This window comes from Capra hircus, chromosome 13 (genome assembly GCF_001704415.2).
Source record: "Capra hircus breed San Clemente chromosome 13, ASM170441v1, whole genome shotgun sequence".
Lineage (NCBI taxonomy): Eukaryota > Metazoa > Chordata > Mammalia > Artiodactyla > Bovidae > Capra > Capra hircus.
Genome location: NC_030820.1, coordinates 6,486,118 through 6,507,066, shown reverse-complemented (window position 1 = coordinate 6,507,066; position 20,949 = coordinate 6,486,118). Strand labels below are relative to the sequence as shown.

At 46.3% G+C, this 20,949-nt stretch overlaps 1 protein-coding gene across 1 annotated transcript in view; it reads right to left on the bottom strand.

Moving 5' to 3' along the window:
* Nucleotides 1-20,949, bottom strand: part of SPTLC3 (serine palmitoyltransferase long chain base subunit 3) — a 141,015-nt gene that overhangs the window by 31,218 nt on the left and 88,848 nt on the right. Inside the window, exons 8-9 of the mRNA XM_005687817.3 lie at nt 16,400-16,619; nt 6,595-6,721 (exon numbers count right to left, since the gene is read on the bottom strand). Coding sequence (XP_005687874.1) covers nt 6,595-6,721; nt 16,400-16,619 — 347 coding nt within the window. The remainder of the gene's footprint in view (nt 1-6,594; nt 6,722-16,399; nt 16,620-20,949) is intronic.

Here is a 20,949-nt window from a genome sequence, read left to right as displayed (position 1 = left end):
CTTTACTGTGTAAGCACAGGAGGTTTTATTAGCAACAATGAAAATGTATTCTACTGAAGCTGGATATTATATGCTAGAAATTGGAACTCTATTTTCACTTGTATGTAAATTTCCACTACTCTGTCCTTTCTAGGGAAACTTATCGGCCACTCAATTATAAACAAATCAAATATTGCCATGTATATGATAGCAAAGGGACTTCCCTGTTGGCTCAGATGGTAAAGAATCTGCCTACAATGCAGGAGACACAGGTTTGGGAAGATCCCCTGGAGGAGGGCATGGCAACCCACTCCAGTATCCTTGCCTGCAGAAGTCCATGGACAGAGGAGCCTGCTGGGCTACAGTCCATGGGGTTGCAAAGAGTCAGACGTGACTGAGTGACTAACACTTTCACTTTTTTACGATAGCAAAAGTGGCTTTGTGATTCACAGAGTTGGTGAATTCCATCAGCCTAGCACAGAAGTGACAGCAGGAAAAGTTGATGAAATCACAGAGATCCTTTTTCCAACAGCCATGTTGGAGAGACAAGGAGTGTGTTAGCCAATGGAGCAATCCACTGTGTGTCCTGAGGTGGAGAGCTTTTTTCCATCACTTTTTCAGGTGACTGATGTGAGTTCAAGTTTGAGAAGCATGTTTCTACACATCAGAATGGAACAGAGGGGCAAGCATGTGCAGAGGAAAGCATAAAGAGTGCAGAGGCTGGAATTCCGGCAAATGTTGATGGGGAAGAGGCCCCAGCAGTAAAGGAGAGGAAGGCCAGACAAAGAAAGAAGCAGCAGAAAGAGGAGTGTCTTCCGCAACTAAGGGAAGACTGTTCTCAGGAAGGGAGGGTGAGGTGGAGACGTCCGTCCAGTTTGGCTTGGGGAGCAGTGGCAGGGTAGGTGGGTGGTGGTGACCTCTGAGGGAGCAGAGCCCAGGGAAATGGCCAGAGGACGAAGGCTGATGGCTGCGTGGGGAGGAGAAAGGGAGCTGGCACATGGGCCATTCTTTCAGGAAGATTTGCAGCAATGGAAGGGATGCGACTCAATGGCTGTAGAAACAAAAGGAGGGGTGGGGGGAGGCTTTTACGGGGGACGAAATGATCAAGTTCATAGTTGAGAAAAGGGGCCAATGCTATTTACAAGGTGGGAAGGAAGAGAATCAAGCACAGAGGTGTGGAGGAGATAAGGGTCTTTTATTTACTGAGCTGAAAGGGAACGAGAGAAGGATTCAGCAAATATTTGTTGAGAACTTGTCACTGCCAGGCAATGTTCTCAGTGTAAAGACTAAAACGAAATGCTTGTTCTCCTGGAGTTCACATTCTAGGGAGGGAAACCAGAAAACAGGCAGATCTGTGGATTATTTGCCCGGTGCTTATGAGTGCTGTGATGACTGAAGCAAGGTGAGGAGGATTAGAGGGATGCACGGTGGGTGTGCAGTTCAGGACCCAGTGGCTCCTCTCAGGAGGCTGATTCCGAGCAGAGATGGGTGGAAAGTGAGGGAGCAGGTCACGCGGGTGTTGGCTGAACATGCTGTTCCAGGAAGACCAGCAAACGTGAAGACCCTCCTCTGTAGCCGCTGTTCCCTGGGTTCCAGGAAAAGTAAGGACACCACCTGCTCTGAGATTACCAAGCAGGGGAGCGAGAGGTGGAAAATGCGGAAGATCGCATCAGGAGAAGAAGCCTGAAGCCACAGTCTGGACTTTTATACTAAGATGGAAAACAGTGGGAAACTCTGAGTGGAGCAGTGCTCTGGTCTGAGTGAGTTTTTTAAAAAAGGGAATCTTGCTTCTGTGTGGAGAATGTCACAAGACAACAAGCGTGGGGAGTGGGGGATCACTCCAGTGATCCAAGTGAGAGCTGATGGAGAGGGTGGTGGGGCGCGTGAGAAGACCCGCATCTGGGGTTACGTCAAACGAACTGCTGCTGGATTTGCTGCTGGAGCAGGTGTAAGGCCTGAGAGATGGGGAGATTCCAGGGTGCATAAACACTGTTGGAAAAACTAGAGAAGGAAGAGGAGAAAGGAATCGTTTGCCTTTATCGGGTGCTTACTACGCATCAAGCATCATGCCGTGTTCACTATTCTGTATTCTATCACTTAATCCTTCCACAACCTCAGTTTATAATGAAGGAACTGAGACTAAGAGAGGGCAGGCAACTGGCCATTTCATGGAGCAAGTGGTGGGTCGGGGACTGGGCCCTGCACAGTTTGGCTGCAAAGCACACTCCCTAAACCCTCCACGTGATACAACTTCTGTTTCCTCTGAAAAGTGAAAGATTACCCAGAGCTGAGGGGTGGGGCAGAGAACCCCAATTAGGGGTTCAAAAAGAATGTTGACTGATTAATTGAAAAATATGCATCAAAAATTTAAATAAGTAATAAGATGACAATTGTAGAGAATCCTTCCTTCAGGGGAGGTTGGTGCAGCTTGGGGCTCACCCTCCTGCAGCTGTCTGGGCCATAAAGAAAATGACAGAGCTGCCATCTTTCTGGACCATTGCCAAAGTGGTGTCCATCTCTGAGCAATCCCCATCGCTAAGTGACCCCTTCTGCAGTTGCCACAGCTGGCGTGGGACTGCCCCCCAGCTCCCAGTCCTATGAGACAAACATTCCCTCCATCTTGTTCAGCATAAACACTGACCTGAAATTGAGTGGGCCTGCAAGGTGAAAGTTGAATCATGGAATGTTTATTAAGCCAAGCAGTGGGCTGGATACTCAGAGGAATATCAGATTAATGTAAGACACAGCTTTTGCTTTTGAGGGGCTCACAGTATCGGTGTTTGGCTAGTGGACCACTCAACGTCCGGTAGGATGGAGAAACCAAATCTCCACTTTGGGTTCATTGTGCTGTACAGGGCGATAGGCCAGACGATGGAAAGGGCCTCGGTGCTGGGGAAAGGGTTGGGCGGCTTGCAGACCCTCAGCTTGTGTGTATTAGCTCCGTGAGGAGCCTGGCTGCAGTCAAGGTAGCTGTTTGTGCATAAACATTGTCATTTCACTGGGACTGCTATTTCATCTTTGAACCTTGGCTTCAAAGGAACACTGACCTTATTCCTGCAGCCTGCCTTTCTTTGAAGCGTATGGCTTTGCCTTGCAGATTAAAGTGAAGACATTCATCAAGGAACGGATCTGGCCAACAGCTCCCCAAACTCAACCCAAAAACAAAGCCTTGGAAGGCTCCTATCAGAGCAGGAGGGGAGAAGGCTGAAGATGAAGGCTCAGAGCAGGGCACTTTCTCAGAACCCATAAGGCAGCTCGGGGTTGATGTAGTGCAGTCCTTTGAGCTTTGGGCAACTTTACCCTGGGATTTGGTCTATCTCTGCAGAAAGGGGTGAGTTAATGCAATGTTCCCAACCAGTCTTGTTTATCTTATTTAAAGCAGGCACTGTTGTCAATGAGGCCAGGGTGATCATTCACTGGGTGCCTTTGAATTCTTCAAAAGCCATGTCAGGCTGAACCATCTGCAACTTGGCTGATGATTCTATCAATTTTCTTTTCTATTGCTTTCTTTTGTTCATTTCTTTGAAAAGAAACTGTTCGATCTTTCTCCCTGCTTCCCCTATCTAGATTCTGAGGACACAGACTGTACACACAGATTTTTCTCTAATTTTTTTCTTTCTGTTCCCTCTGAAAATGGCAGTAAGACTGAAGAGAGACACTGTAACTGGGAAGTTAAAAATAATGACCAAGCAATTCTTTAATTAAGAGGCTAAGAGAGAAAACTAAAGGAAATATCTCCCTCCTTGGAGGGAGAAAAACTGATGACAGGTGGCTATCAAAGGGCTTACGATCATATCTTTGAATGTAACTTTTCTGCAGATCTTTTTGATCAAACAGAGTGAGTTCTGTTTGTGATGAAGTGGCAAAGCTGTCCAGAGGCAGAAAGGAAAAGATTGTCGAGTTGGGAATGCGTAAATCAATGGATGATGATAACATATACCCTACAGGCATTACAATATTGTAAAGTAATTAGCCTTCAAATAAAATAATTAATTAAAAAAAGAAAACATAAAACATATAATCTACAGGGTTTAAAAAGTTAGTGATCTTTATGAAGACATAGGCTAATTTTCAGAGTAAACTTTTTCTAGTTATTTGTCTTTAAAATAAGATCAATGGATAATTCTGGTCATCACAGTACAATTCTTTAACTTGCATTTTAGCGTAAGTCTCAAACAACTTTTTTTCATTAAGAAATCCATGCAGTCAAGAATATCATTAAGACAACTTTGCAAGAAACCAGTGGTTCCAAACTAATTTTTTCACATAACCTGGTAGCTCATGTGGGAATGGAGACAGGTCTATTTTGAGTTTCAGTTTTAAAAGATTGAATAATATCTGCTTATTCATGTCCATATTCATACCCATTAATTTACTACTACCACCTCCCCAGATTCAGGTGGGTCACGTGACTAGTTTTGGCTGATGGATGGTAAGAAGATGATAAGCATTACTTCTAGGCTGATGCTCTTTCTTGTTACCATGGTGACTGTGGAGGCCATGTGTTGAGACAGCCAAGCCTCAAGCCAGCAGAAGCCTGAGTCACTTCCCATGAGGGGAAGTGGACAGAGAGTTGTCCAATTTGTGTTATATTTGATATTAGACCTATGAGCAAGAGATAAACCTTGGTTTGGTGAAGTCACTGTGATTTTCCAGGCTTATCTGTTATACTGGCATAAGTTACCTTATCCTGACTAACCCAGGACCTTGAAGGAAATCTAGTTTTACTTCACTTCCATCATAAGAATCCTTCCTACAGCATCCCTGAGGTAGCCCAAATACTTCTCAAACACTTCAGGAATAATAGCAAGTAATCTAGCAAGCAATTATATAATGTTTATCATAGATAGAATTGTTTCAGTCATAATGAAATCTTTTATGTCTTATTTTACCTAATTCTCACAAAAACCTTAGCTCATCAATAGCCTTTCCCTTATTTTGCAACTGGAGGAGCTGAAGCAGAGAAGTAACTTAGAGTTGAACAGATCAGTGAAGACACTTGCCTAAGGCCACACAGAAGGTTAAGCAGTGTCCCAGGAACCAAGTCCAGGCAGCTACTTTCAGTTAACGCCCTTAAGCACTGCACCATGGATAGACTGGAATCACATTTCCTTTTCACACTGACTATTCAATAAGACACAGAATCATAAAAACCCCAAAGGCAAGGCTGGAAATGACCGTAGAAGTTAGTCAATCATTACATTTTACATGGAGGAACAAAGTCACCCTCAAATCCATTTTTTCTTTACTGAAAAAGAAAAGTCTATCATTTCTTTTCAACCTAGTGACCTGGGGAGCACTAGGGCTCAGCGGAAGGGCATCAGGGACCATCAGTTTGGAGGTAGGTAAGGGCTTCTCTGGAGACTCAGATGGTAATGAACCTGCCTGCATTGCAGGAGACTTGGTTTGATCTCTGGGCCTGGGGGATCCCCTGGAGAAGGGAATGGCTGCCCACGCCAGTATTCTTGCCTGGAGAATCCCATGGACAGAGGAGCTTGGTGGGCTATAGTCCATGGGGTAGCAAAGAGTCAGACACAACTGAGCGACTAACACTTTTTCAAAGACACTACGTTATCCATATCAGCCCTGTTCTAGTCCATTTTACATGGTAGGTTTCTGGGTACAAAGTGTATGTGAATCAAGTATTTTGTCGCTTTAATAATATTAAACAAAGATGGATCTCTTCATACTTTTACTGAAATAGTAGGCTCGCTCAGAACATCGCACTAAGCATTGTAGGGTTTCACATCAGCTTGGAGGTGGGGCAGGGCACATGGATGGTATAGCCCAGGGGGCAGTTCTAGGGCCAGAATAATTTGCTGCTTCTATAAACACACTCACTAGATTGCTTGACCGGAAGAACTCCCCGAGTCATCACTGTCCCTTATTGTGGTATACAGTAGAAGCTCTATAAACTATATCTTAAAGATAGAAGGTGAAGTCTAAGAGCCCTTGATGAAAGCATATTTCAAAAAAAAGAAAAAAAGAGTAAGCTCATTTGAGTCAAATGAAGTAGCACGTCTTGGCCGTGGAGACCCAACATCAGAGAAATGGCTGATCAACTATTGTTGTGAGTGTTTTCTCCGTATACTTGAATGGGAAGTGGTGGATTCCTTCTCCCCAAGCCCTGGTGAGTAATGATTGAGGAAATGTATAAAGAAATGAATTACTGAATTAATGAATGAATAGATGGGCGTGGGATTAAAAAAAGAATATTAAATTGACTAGTTCATTCTCAGGGAAACAAATGACCGTCCCCAGAAAGCATAGGCAAACGCACACCAAGGCAGGCTTCATTTTAACACGACTAATTAAACAAAATCCTCCAGATTTGCCGATCATATGAAGAGGTGAGTTAGAAAGTGTTTGTTGCTTTAGAAAAGCATTGCCCTGCTCACCCTTTCTGTGTGCTAATGGCAGTTCCAGAACATTTATGCACTCCGTACTATTACACTTTATGTACTATTAACGTGCACATGGCTGAATTTACAAATTGGGTACATTAAGACAAAGCAGTGTATTTGAGAAGGGGAGAGGCTGATGGGGCAGAAGGGAGGCAGAGAGGGGTCCAGGAAAGGAATTAATGGGAGATGGGCTTGCTGCAGACCCTCTTACCTTTTGTGGTCCCATCTAGTCCCATGATGAGTTTCATTACTCTGATGATTTGCTCTGCTATCGGGGGGCTCATGGATGTGGCATAAGCAGCGCTATGGGAGTGAGTCCGTAAATAATCCACAAGGTCCTTTAACGAAGGAGGGAAATCCAAAAAGAAGGCAAATAAATCTGTGTTGGCGGACCCATCTCCACCCATTACAGCAGAAGACATTTGATTCTTGAATGCGGTCTAATTTTCCAGGCGCAGCACTAAGCTATTTGTTTTTTCTACCCATTCTTCTCAGCCTCTCCCTCAACAACATAGAAGGTATACAAAACTAGGAGCTCCAGATTTGGAGTTGAGGTTTGTAAGGCATCTTCCCGACCCAGGGATCGAACCTGGGTCTCCTGCATTACAGGCAGATTCTTCACATCTGAGCCACCAGGGAAACTCAAAACCAGATGTGTAAAGGAAAAATAGCCTCCTAGACATTTGTTTGGGTATCCAGGTCATGCAAGCAGTGGTTTAGTATTCAGGAGGGTACAAAGAATATGTACCCTCTACACATTCTAAAGGATCTAAAATGTGTCTTTTTATTTTTGTCCTTGAGCATAGTACATGAGCTTGTGCCCATGAAGAAGTAACGGCAGGGAAAGTAACAAGATATGCAGACTAATATATGCAGCCAGGCTACAAGAAGGCAGAGGAGAAAGAGGGGATGTGCTGCTTGGGAATAGACATAGGAAGCTCCAGTGAGGCAGTGGGATTGTGTCTTGAAGAAAGACAAAGATAAAAAGAAAAGTTCCAGTGTAAGGGAGCAGCAGAAGGGAGAGGAGAGATTGACCCAACATGGAGGTGAGGACAAGATAAACTCCGGTGTGCCATGGGCTGGAGAGAACCGCTGGGATTTTTGCACTGCAGTCTTTGGAGTGCTGACTCGCTGCAGGATGCTGGTCCCTACGGTGGTGGAAATGGTTCTCCACCGACATGCCTGATCAGCCTGAAGCTGAGGTCAGCGGTAAGCATGCTGAGAGCCTGAAGGAGCTCCAGTCACCTCCTTCTACAGTGGTGTGGTCAGGGGAGGCTCAGCGCTGGCACCCAGGGGCACTCAGCCCTCCTGGGAAGACATCCTCCTGGCTCACAGCCCAGGACCCCCGGGGTGCCCTGCAGAAATGCTATTGCGCTCAGGATGGCTCGGAGTGAGCAGTGGGGTCCATGAAGCGGCGGTCACTTATCTTCCAGGATCATGAGAGAGCTTAGAACCCCACTTCAGTGTCTTCTCAGTCAGTGCCTGGAAGGTGACCTGGGGGGACCTCTGCTTTGAGCAGACCGTCTCCTCCTGACCCCCCTGCACTGGCCACATCCACACCTACCTCTGTGCTTGGCACCATGCCCGCCTGTCACTTTTCCCTCTCAGGGTGGGTGTCCTGGTAGCTCACAGCCATGTGTCCTTACCCACGCATTTTAAGTGTACATTGTTAATCTTCCTACGAGCTAGTAACTAAAGTCACTATGATGCAAGTAAAGTACCTGCAGCCACCGTGCGCTTTCCTAAATGTCCACGCAGTAGTCAGAGGCCTGCCTCCCAGGCGGCTGCTGGCGCGCTGTGTCTGCCTGGCCCCCTGGGGGACCAGGTAGCTGCAGTCTGCCTGCCCTGCTCCCTTCGGGGTGTCCTTGTCTGCAGTCCCCTCCCCGGCACTCCTGCTCCCCTGACTTTCTTTCTCCTGCGTTTCACGCTCTTCAGTCCTGATTTTTTGCGTCTTTTCCTTCTCCATCGCTCTACTCTGGTTTCCTCTTTAGGTCTTTTAATTTTAGACTCTCCATTCCAGTCCTTTTTTTCCTCTCTATTTCCTCCCTTCTTTCTTCCCCCCTGCCTCCCTTCCTTCCGTTCTCCCCCCCCTGACTTCTGTCCCCATCCCCCTTGCCTCCACGCTGCTTCTATCTTTCTTTCCAGCAAGTCTGTACAAGGAGATGCTCTGGACTATGCTCCATGTGCAGCAACCTGAGAAGGGGAGGAGGACAGAAAGCCTAGTCCCTGGCAGCCATTCTCCACTTGCACTGAAATCAAAATTAAGTTTTCTGTTTGTTCTTTTGTTTAGTGAGTCTTATAAGCATCTTCATCACCTGACGGAGGCACTGACCACATGGTACCCAAGAAGTTCACTTTGGAGCATGGAGGATGGGGGGAGCATCAGGGAGAAGGAGGTGGTCATTTTCCAGAGGAGCTTCAGCCAGGCTGTTCTTCATGCTCCTCTATGAGCAGAAGCAGGGGTTTTCTTTCTCTACTGATGCTGGATGCTGGGTGGGATGCAGGAAGAGGGATGATGTGGGCTCCTGTGGTCCAGGAAGGAGAGTTTTAAGGAGATGACTTGGCCTTGAAGGATGACCAGATTTGGATAGTTGCAGACGAGGGGAGAGGCATGGACATGGGCTAAAATTAGGAATAAAGATGGCATGTTAATCAGCACAGGATGGCGGAGCCAAATGAAGGTGGACGAAAAAGCTAATGTCTCCAAGACAGGTAATGAGGGGTCGCTCCCTCCAGGGCAGGTCTGACCTCAGAGTTACAAGATAGGCTCTGGAGCCTGGATCACTTAGGTTCAAATCCTGGCTCTGCCGCTTGCTGACATGAGACCACGGGCAAGTTACCAAGCTTCCCCGCACCTTAGTTCCCTTCTCTGAGAAATGGGTAACGGTTATACTTTGTCCAGGGTCATTATGGGGATTAGCGCTAACATGCACATGGTGCCTAGAAAAGCTTCTGCTGCATAGTGAATATCTGGTGCTGTTGGTGGCTCTTGTTAACGGACGGCCAGCCCAGAGAGTCTGAACACTCGGAGCACGAGGTGGGAGGAGGGGGCAAAACCCAGACACTTGGTGTGTCTTTATCCCAGCCCCCTCGTCCAGCAGAGGGTCATGCTGTATGCGTACGCCTCCACACATTGGTAGATCTGGGCATCAAAGATTTGCACCCCAACGCTTCCCCCATCCGTACTGGATGATAACAGTGAGAGTGAGAAGAGAAGAAGAGGCACTTCAAAGAAGGGAGAAACAGTGTTTCTGATGATAACAGTGTTTCACTGTAGAGATGGTAGAGCTGATGGGCCATGATGGACCCAGAGCTGATATCCACGCGCTGCTTGAGGCGCCACTGTAAGGATTTTAAATGCATTTCACATGCATAATTAAATGCATTAACTCATTTTAGCTTCTCAGTAACACTATGAGTTAGGTACTATTTTGATCTCTACTTTATAGGTAGGGTCACTGTGTTAAGGAACAGATCAGAACATTATCCCACCAAAAAGTGGCTCGATAACGAGGACTTGTACCCAAAGAGTCTAGCTCTAGAGTCCCCCCTCCTCTCACCCTTTGGCATCAGATTATATTATTTCTTCAGAGCAGAGGAGCTGGCTTGGTACAGTGATGGGGAGGCCCTGGGGAGTGCAGAGAAGACTGTGTTCATTGCTACTCACGTGGCACTTCCCCTAATTCACGGAGGCTTCACCCCTGGGGGGAGGAGAGGAAGGGGAGAATTTCTAATACACACACCTGTTCACAGTTCTAAACCATGGACTGAATTGTATCAGTCTCAAAATGTGTCCTGTATGTTACCCTCATTTCTCCAAAGAGACTGGGACCTCCTTGAGAGTAGCAAACAGTTACACACTTTATTATATGCTCTCTTAAAATCTATAGTGGTGAGTACGCAGCAGGGGTCTGGTAAATACTGATGGTCGAATGGAAATCAGAAGGGTTTTAGGGACCAAGGAAGGATGTTGAGGGTCCCTGAAGTTCAGTCAGGGGGTACAAAGCTGTATTCTTAGGCAATGGCAACCCACTCCAGTACTCTTGCCTGGACCGTCCATGGGGTTGCTGAGGGTCGGACACGACTGAGAGACTTCACTTTCACTTTTCACTTTCCTGCATTGGAGAAGGAAATGGCAACCCACTCCAGTGTTCTTGCCTGGAGAATCCCAGGGATGGGGGAGCCTGGTGGGCTGCCATCTATGGGGTCGCACAGAGTCGGGCACGACTGAAGTGACTTAGCATTAGTGTAGCAATATTCTCTTAGCTTTGGGGCATTGCTGACAAAGATCAAAGAAGCAAAACAAAGCTGGCTTTGCCTCCTAGAGGTATGTCCTCAGTCCTCAATTTCCCTCAGGAGCTGAGAAATTTCACAAAGCCAAGGCCATGTGCATCCTTAGTTTGAGTAAGTGCCTCATCGGCACAGTATCACTTCCTTTTAAGAGAAAGACTGTCTTGTCCACAATCTTATTTCTTTCAGACTGAGTCCACCTTCTCAGAGTCTGAGTGTGTGGATGGAAGTTAGCTTGCTTGTGTGCTTCAGAGAGGGGAGCTCCCGGGGGCACCTCAGCAGAGCATCTTCAGGGTCGCCTTGGCTCCTGGTTTCCGATTTGCTCCTATCACTCGCCCACTGGATGCCATGAGCCCTGTATAAGAGTTGGCTTTGGTCCTAGGCAAGGAGAGCCTGGGCTGTGTTTTCCCTCAGGGAGGGTTAGCGGTCTTCTCAGACTGAGATTTCCAAGACCATTAGGAAGTGCAAACCCCTGAGTCTGGAGTTTAAGGACAAGAGCGGCTTTTCTGAGGAAGTCGGACAGGAGGCTCTCAGGGTAAACATCTTGGCATTCATTCCATGACCCCCATCTCCTTCAAAGGGCTGTTAATTCCAGCCAGGGCTGAGCATGCAGAGCAGAGCTGGCTCCCGCCTTCGGTGCCAGGCTTCTGGGCTACTGCTCACACCGCGCTCAGCTGCTCTCCCTCGGCCCCTCCTCCAGAACCCCAGCCCTGCACACTACATTTGCTGCATTCAGTTGCGAATCTCTGGCCTCGTGGAGGCTGTGAAAGCCTGTGGTCAGCTCCAGGGGAGCACGCACAGATCTGTGCCTGAGAGAAAGCTGGACCCCAGAAGCTGGGGTCTGTGCTGTTGACCCCATCTCCTCGGCAACTGGGTCAATGCAAATTAAAAAAATAAGGAAACCAGCCCCATCAGCTCAGGCTTTCTGCAAAGAAGAAGGGAGGGAGCTCTGATAGGTGGAGAGAAGTACCTGACATTTCACCTGAAGATCTTGAAAGGACAGAAAGCTTCAGTGTGGGTTGTTCGTGGCTCAGCTACAGCAGCTCCAAACTCGCAGTGAGCAAAACAGTGAAACCCAGCTGGCTCTTGAGAGACCGTTTTAGCAGTTTCCCTGGGGTCAGGAGGGTAGGTTGGGCAAAGGCAGACATGAATTTCTAGGACATTTTGTTACTGGAGGGCTGGGATGAAGACAAAATCTCTACTCTCTGTGGTTGTATCATAGCACCAAAGCAATTTTTCTCTTGTCTGTTTCCAAATATTTTTTCTTCCGTGACACATCTGGTTGCTAATGCATGTGCTTCTGACCTTGACCTGCTCCATAAAGATTTCTGGAGCCTCCTAGAAACTGTTATTAAGATTACAGTCCCTGTACCACTAACACTGACATTTAAAAAGAGAGTTAAGACCCAGAGAGTTTTATCACTTTCTAGATTTTTGGATCCAAGTGATTATTTCACCTCTCAAGATTTACTAGGAAGCCCAGGAACATAGTGAACTTGGAATATCAATAATTCAGAAAAATGTAAAGTCCTAGTGTGTACACTTTAACTTGTTTATGGTTACTTTTGTTGCTTTTGTAGAATTAATATCTAGAATGTTGGATATTTTGTAATACTTGCCCGAATTGAGATATCTATTTTAAAATATTCAGAAAAAAGTATGTAAGATGAAACTCTGAAAACTGAATTCAAATGATTTAAACAGATATTAGAAAGATTTTTTTTCCCAAAGATCTTCAGCATTTGCCCAATCCTATGGCCTATTGATTAAAGAACAAATTCAAAGTAAAAATTCTTCACAAAATTCTTCAAAGTCCAGGGGAATTAAAAACCATGGTTTAAATGGAAACTACACATAACTTAAAATTAAAATAACTTCACAAGGTAAAGGCACAGAGGAGCAGATGCTAAGTACGATGAACTCATGGGCTCATTAGGCTGGAAGGAAGCCGGTTCACCCACATTTGTCACAGGCTCACCAAGATGATTCTAGGAGGTGTTTTTATCTGCACCGTGCTGTGCTTAGTTGGGTAAGACTCTTTGCGACTCCACGGACAGTAGCCTGCCAGGCTCCTCTGTCCGTGGGATTCTCCAGGCCAGAATACTGGAGTGGGTAGCCTTTCCCTTCTCCAGGGGATCTTTCCAACCCAGGGATCGAACCCAGGTCTCCCGCATTGCAGGCAGACTCTTTACCGTCAGAGCCACCAGGGAAGCCCAAGAATACTGGAGTGGGTAGCCTATCCCGTCTCCAGGGGGTCTTCCCGACCCAGGAATCAAACTGGGATCTGCTGTGTTGCAGGTGGATTCTTTACCGGACTGAATTTTAAATCATCAGGGAACAACAGGAGACACTGTCTCAAGAGGCCTCATATCCTGCTCACCCTCCACGCCCTGAAAACTGGCCCGTGTTTTCTAGGCTTTTCATCTTCCCAGTTCAGGGCTAATGGGTCTCTGCCAGTTCAGTTCAGTCGCTCAGTTGTGTCTGACTCTTTGTGACCCCATGAATCGCAGCACGCCAGGCCTCCCTGTCCATCACCAACTCCCGGAGTTCACTCAAACTCACATCCATCGAGTTGGTGATGCCATCCAGCCATCTCATCCTCTGTCATCCCCTTCTCCTCCTGCCCCCAATCCCTCCCAGCATCAGAGTCTTTTCCAATGAGTCAGTTCTCCGCATGAGGTGGCCAAAGTATTGGAGTTTCAGCTTTAGCATCATTCCTTCCAAAGAACACCCAGGACTGATCTCCTTTAGAATGGACTGGTTGGATCTCCTTGTAGTCCAAGGTACTCTTAAGAATCTTCTCCAACACCACAGTTCAAAAGCATTAATTCTTAGGCGCTCAGCCTTCTTCACAGTCCAACTCTCACATCCCATACATGACTACTGGAAAAACCATAGCCTTGACTAGATGGACCTTTGTTGGCAAAGTAGTGTCTCTGCTTTTGAATATGCTGTCTAGGTTGGTCATAACTTTCCTTCCAAGGAGTCTTTTAATTTCATGGCTGCAGTCACCATCTGCAGTGATTTTGGAGTGCCCCCCCCCCGCCCCAAAATAAAGTCTGACGCTGTTTCCACTGTTTCCCCATCTATTTCCCATGAAGTGATGGGACCAGATGCCATGATCTTAGTCTTCTGAATGTTGAGCTTTAAGCCAACTTTTTCACTCTCCTCTTTCACTTTCATCAAGAGGCTCTTTAGTTCTTCTTTATGTTCTGCCATAAGGGTGGTGTCATCTGCAAAATCTGAGGTTATTGATATTTCTCCCGGCAATTTTGATTCCAGCTTGTGCTTCTTCCAGCCCAGCGTTTCTCATGATGTACTCTGCATAGAAGTTAAATAAGCAGGGTGACAATATACAGCCTTGATGTACTCCTTTTCCTATTTGGAACCAGTCTGTTGTCACTCTCTAATTCTCGCTGCCACCTAGTGGTAAATTCAGAGACTGCAGTGTAATATAGAGGGAGAAGAGGGAAGAACAGGATGAGACATCCATCCTTCTGGTTCCAAGTATGCGAAGAAGCCGTTTTTTAAAGAGCAAAAAATGATCCACATATTTTTCTTCTTCCTGATTAAGGCAAATACTAAATATTAATGATTTTTACAATGGCTCCGTATCTACCACAGATCAGCAGAAGGTAGGTAGGCAAGAGCAACTATACTTTAAAAACAGTCCACCTGCTTTCAGGATGGGGAGTATGTGAGAGCGTGGACTGAGCTGGGCCTGAGCTGGCAATCAGGAGCCTCTGTTTCGAGCTCTAAGGGGGAATATGGTGACAGCTGCCAAACTTGACAGCATTTCAAGGATCCGCTCACTTCAGTTTATTCAGGTTCCTTCGGCTCAGGAAACAGAGTTATGCTTGGTGAAAAATCTTGCAGCTCAGAACTGCTGCTAAAATCATCACAAAACTGCAAGCTCACAAAGCGAAGTAGTCTGGGCTAGGGCTCACCTACATTTAGGACCCTCTGACGCCGTGGCTTCGACAGTCGAGGATGGGAATGTCGAGCCTCGCACTAGACTTAGCTGAATTCTGTAAGATCTCGGGCATTCCTTATGTTTTCAGTACCCCTCGATGAATTCCTGCAGGCCTGTGGAAGGAGGCTGAACCGCAGTGCTTTGAGCTCAGATGAAAGTGGCGCGTTTTGAAGGGTGAAGGTCACCGGGACCTCTGAACATGTTAAGCGTTTGTGCAGCGTCTCATGGCAGGCGAGTTGCGTGCAGTAATATCTGCCGTTTTAAATCATGGGCTTTCCGACCGCAGACTGTTTTCAGCTGTACTCCCTGGTTTGTCTAGCTGGTTTACCAGGAGTCTGAGCTCCTGTTCCTGTTGGTGACAGTGAGGGAGGAATCAGGAATTTCAGAGAAGCCATAGGCCACCTGCATACACTGCTGTGCCCTGCCCGGGGGAGCGACGCCACCCTCACAGTCCCTCTGGGGCAGGTGTACACCTGGAGGAGAGAACCATCAGGGTTTTGGTAAAACTGTTGTATAATGGAGCAGAGAACTGGCTTTTTGAGCCCTGAAAGTCAGGTTTTAATATTTCATTTTCTTTCTCTTGTCTTCTTCCCTCTTCTTTGAAAACCTTTTCAAACATTTGTTTCATTTTGGTGACCTCCTGGGTGATGTTGGCAGTAGAATGACAGGGATAACACTTTCGTCTAATTCCATCAGCTCAGAATCTTCAGTCACACAAACGAGATATGAGAGGATGACAAGATTTGACTCATGGCTTATCCCAGATTGTGGGAGAGAATTACTTTGCAGAGAAAAATCTCTTATGGACCTAGAGACTGTCATGCAGAGTGAGAGAAGTCAGAAAGAGAAAAACAAATATTGCATAATATCTCTTATATGTGGAATCTAGGGAAAAGGTACAGAGGAACTTATTTGCAAAGCAGAAATAGAGACACAGATGAGAGAACAAACATATGGATGACAAGGGAGGCAAGGTGGGTGGAATGAATTGGGAGATTGGGATTGGCATGTATACATTCTTGATGCTATTAATATGTATTAAGTAGGTAACCAATGAGAACATACTGGGGAGCACAGGGAATTCTACTCGGTGCTCTGTGATGATCTAAACGGGCTGGAAATCCAAAAGAGAGGGGATATTTGTGTATGTATGGCTGATTCACTTTGCCTTGCAGCAGAAACTAACACAACATTGTAAAGCAGCTATATTTCAATAATATATATTTGAAAAGATCTCCAATCTTGTCACTGTTTTGTTAAAACTCTGAAAACCCACATCTTGTCGCAGAGGGTCAGTGTCTCCAACATCTGACCTCTGCCACCGTTCCTACCAGCTTTTTCCCAAACTACTTACAGTTCGGCAGCATCGCTTCTGTGGTTTGGTAAACAGCATTCTCTCTTTTTGAAATATGACCCACACACCCCCCTCGCCACCCTTGGTCCACGAGACTGACAGTCTTTCTGAGACTTCTTCGGTCCTGCCCTCTCCTTTGCACTGTCTTTGCCTATGTGCACAGCCAGGGTTGTCGTTTCAGGATCGCTGGATTACTCATCGCAAGATCCTCTGCGCTATCAGAGGATGAGCTCCTTGACCTTCTGGGCGTCTCGTGCCTGTGAACCCATGCTGCCCAGGTCGCCTTAATCAGTCAGGTGTGCTAAACGGAACTGAAGCCCTCAGGGAAACCAGAGGACCCCAAGACTGCATTCCCAGGGCATTCAGGTTTTAAATAGATGCAAGGGATCTGTCTCTTACCTTCCTTCCAGCTATGTAACCTCCTGCAGCTCCAAAGCTTTTGGTGAAAGTGCCCATAAGTACATCAATATCTCTGGGGTCTATTCCAAAGAACTCCACCACACCCCGGCCGGTTGGGCCCACAGACCCAATACTGTGAGCTTCATCTATGTAGAGGTAAGCCTTGTATTTCTTCTTCAGAGCCACGATATCAGGCAGACGCACGATGGAACCTTCCATGCTAGCGCAAAAGGAGAAATGCTCGTGAGTAGTGTGCACCCGCCAGGGAGGCTCTGTGTCACTCTCCCTTTCTGCCCTGATACCAAACAGGGACAACCGGGCTTATTTTATTCCGTGTAGATGTGCTCTCTATCTTGTAAAGCTGCTCTGGCTTCGTTTCACTAGGGGGAAATTAATTTACATTCAATGGATTTAAGTGCTTTGAGTTGTTAAAGCTAATTCCCAAGTAAATAATTAGCTTACTGTGCTGTTGATTAGCATAACTAGACTGATCAGACTGGATTCCAGGTATTTTGATAGTCTTAATTAAATTGCTCTATGTCAATGCATCTATATAAGCCTGCTACTGTCTATTTGGAACGGCTTCCCAGGCCACGCCGGTGGTAAAGAACCCACCTGCCAATACAAGAGACATTAAGAGACACGGATTAAGGCTTTCCTGTGGCTCAGACAGTAAAGAATCTGTCGGCAATGTGGGTTTGATCCTTGGGTCAGGAAGATCCCCTGGAGAAGGGAATGGCAACCCACTCCAGTATTCTTGCCTGCAGAATCCCATGGACAGAGGAGACTGATGGGCTACAGTCCATGGGGTTGCAAAGAGTCAGACATGAATGAGAGACTGACACTTTCAAGAGACATGGATTAGATCCCTGGCCAGAACCCCCTCCAGCATTCTTGCCTGGAGAATCCCATGATCAGAGAAGCCTGGCAGGCTATAGTCCATAGAGTCGCAAAGAGTTGGACACAACTGAAGTGACTTAGCGGCACGTCTGACCTAAACTCAGTGCTTGAATTGCTGAATATTGAAGGAAGGAAGTAAAAACACACAAAAGGGACTTCCCTGATGGCACGGTGGATAAGAATCCAGCTGCTAATGCAGCGAACACAGGTTCGATCGCAGGTCTGGGAAGATTTCACGTGCTCCAGAGCAGCTACACCCCTGTGCCACGACTACTGAGCCTCTGTTGCAATTCCTGAAGCCTCTGCTCTGCAGCCAGAGGCGCTACCTCAGTGAAGCCTGTGCACCTCAACAAACAGTAGTCCCCGCTCGCCCATGAGAAAAGGCCCATGAAAAGCAGTGAAGACCCAGTGCAGCCATAAATAAATATATAAAATTATTTTTTAAAATGAAGATCAGCACCGAAGTTAGAGGGAAAGGCACTTCTGCCTAATATAAGGAACAACAAACAAATGAAAAAACACACAGAAGAACTTGAAGACCTCATTACCAGGGAAGTCTCTTAAGACATCACAGTGTTCATTAAAGCACAGGAGAAAGGCCTTAGGCTCTCCTGTTGAGTCCTTATTGAACCTGAAGGCTTATTTGAGGCGTCTGCTGGTGTCCCCTCTCTTCCTTTAGGGCAATGCTTCTCACTTGTGTGAGCATCAGAATCCTTTGAATGCTTTATTACATTCGAATGGTTTGTTACAAGGCAGGTTTCGGGGCCCCACCCAGGGTTTCCAATGGAGGTCTGGGGTGGGTTGAGAACTTGCGTTTCTATCAAGCTCCCAAGAGATTCCAGGATTTCTGGCTGTGGACAACACTTGAGAACCACTGCTATAGATCAGCTTTTGTTTTAGCCCCAAGTGCTTAATTTTTCTCGGCAGTTTCCAATTTGGTAACTTTCCTTGGGATTTTAAATTGCAAAATCACTTTAAGTTCTCCAGCAAACGGAAAGACAGGAGGTAAATAAGCAAGTCAAATGAGCATTCGTATTTATATGGCACCACTGGAACCCAATGGATTTAAAAGAACTTTTGTCTTCAATCAGTTCTCAGGACATCTTGTGAGCTGTGTTTTCCCACACAGTTTTGACTGCGCCGTCAGCTAAGCTCTGTGAAAACACACAGACTCACACTCTCACCCCCATGAAGGATCTTGTCAAACAATTCAAGCAACCCATCAGTTTAGTTCAAGAACTAGTCAACTGATGCAAACAGAGAGCTGAACGTCTCTTCTTCTCAGTTTATTTATTAAATTTAATGTATTAAGAAAATAGCTAAGTATTAGGTCCATTCTGTCAAAACAGTCCAGCTATTGGGTAGTCACCTAGACCAGTGGGTACTGGGTGATCTTTTTAAAAGAATCATCTATTATTTATTTAACTCTGGCTGTGCTGGGTCTTCACTGCCGCATGGGTTTTTCTCTAGTTGCGATGTGCAGCTCTCTCACTGAGGTGCTCCAGGACTTGACAGCTGCGGTACTTGTGGCGCCTGGGCTCAGTAGTTGCGGCTCCCAGGCTCAGTAGTTGGGGCGCACGGGCTTAGTTGCTCTGTGGCGTGTTGGATCTTCTGGGATCAAGGATCAAACCCAAGCCTCCTGCATTGGCAGGCAGATTCTTTACCACTGAGCCACCAGAGAAGCCCCACTTTAAAAAAAAAAGGATTTTATTTTTCAGAGCAGTTTTAAGTTCACAGCAAAACTGAGCAGAGGGTACAGAGGTTTCCCATATGCTGTCTGCCTCATAGAGGCATAAGCTCCCCTCTTGTCAACAACACCTACCAAAGCGGTACATTTCTTTCAGCCAGTTGACTTCCACCGGCACGTCACCATCTAAAGCCCACAGTTTATACTAGAGTTCACCCTTGGTATTGTTCGTGAAACTGAGCAGGGCCTTTCCTGGGCACAAAAGCCTTTCTGTCACCTGTTTCTTGTTGTAGGGAATAGGCTTTAGCCTTTATAACTTTCCCTGAGTTCCAAAGTGTTAGCCACTCAGTCGTGTCTGACTCTTTGTGACCTGCCAAGCTGCTGTGTCCATGAGATTCTCCAGGCAAGAATACTGGAGTGGGTTGCCATGCCCTTCTCCAGGGGATCTTCCCAACCCAGGGAGCAAACCGAGGTCTCCTGCGTTGCAGGCAGATTCTTTACCATCTGAGCCACCAGGAAGCCCATAAGCTGCTAATCAGGGAAGGGAGGAGGTGCAGGGAAGAGCAGTCAAGAGACAACAGGGCAGCCTTGGGGCCGGGTTCTGGTTCTGCCTCAAGTGACACACACAGAGTGTCTTCGAGCTCTTCTGCAGAACTAAAACCCCCAAATGGAGGATGTCAAATACTTGATGACACATTCTTCATTCCAGAGGTCACAGAGTGATGACCTCATCCGGAGACCACCTGAGGCCAGATTAAAGGAATACAGGCCCAGCACACACACCCTGACCCCAGAACCCTGCCTTGGAACCACTGCTGTAAAACTCCCCACCAAATCCCCCCAGGTTGGGACACACAGTTTTAAGGGCATTATCCCCTTGCGCCCCACTTTGCCTGGCTAAACAGTAGAGCTATTTCTTTCTACTCCATCCAAAACTCTGTCTCTGCGATTCAATTTAGCACCAGCCCACAGGGGCTGAGTTTCATCATCATACACTCTATGGGTTTGGACAAATGCATAATGACACATACCTGTTATTATGATATAATACATACTCCTTTTTTTTTTGCCCTAAAATATCCACTGTGCTTCACCTGTTTATCCATCTCTCCACCCAACCCCTGGCATCCAGGGATCTGTTGGCTGTTTTCATAGTTCTGCCTTTTCCAGAACATTATGTCGCTGGAACCATACGCTAAGTGATGTTTTCAGACTGGCTTCTTTCATTAGTAAAATGCATTTAGATTTTCTCTGTCTTTTTGTGACTCTGTAGCTCATTTCTTTTTGGTGCTAATATTCCACTGTCTGAAACACCACCATTTATCCATTTGCTGACTGCAAGACACTTTGGTTGCTTCCAAGTTTTGGCGATTATACATAAAGATGCTACAAACGTTTGTGTGCAGGGTTTTGAGAGAACACAAGTTTTTAGCTCCTTTGGGTAAATACCAAGGAGCAAGATCGCTGGATTTTATGTTAAGAGTATGTTGGTAAGAAACCACAAGACTGCCATCTAAAGTCACTGGACCACTTTGCATTCCCACCACCAGTGAATGAGAGCTCTGGGTTCCGGCATATTCTTACCAGCACTTACTGCTGTCAGCATTCCAGATTTCAACCTTCCAGTAGGTGGGTAGTGGTATCTCACTGTTTTAATTTGCATATTCTCTGATGGCATATGATATGAAGCATCCTCTCACGTGCTTATTTTCATCTGTACGTCTTCTTTGGTAAGGTGTATGTTAAGGTCTTTGGCCCATTTTTTAAAAATTCAGTTGTTTGTTTTCTTATTGTTGAGTTCTAAGTGTTCTCCTCCTCGCATCTTTTAGATAGCAGTGCTTTATCCAATCTTTTGCAAGTATTTCCCCCAGTCTGTGACTTGCCTTCTAACACTCTAGATATTATCTTGCAGAGCTGAAGTTCTTAATTTTAATGAAGTCCATCTCATTTGTGCTTTTCACAA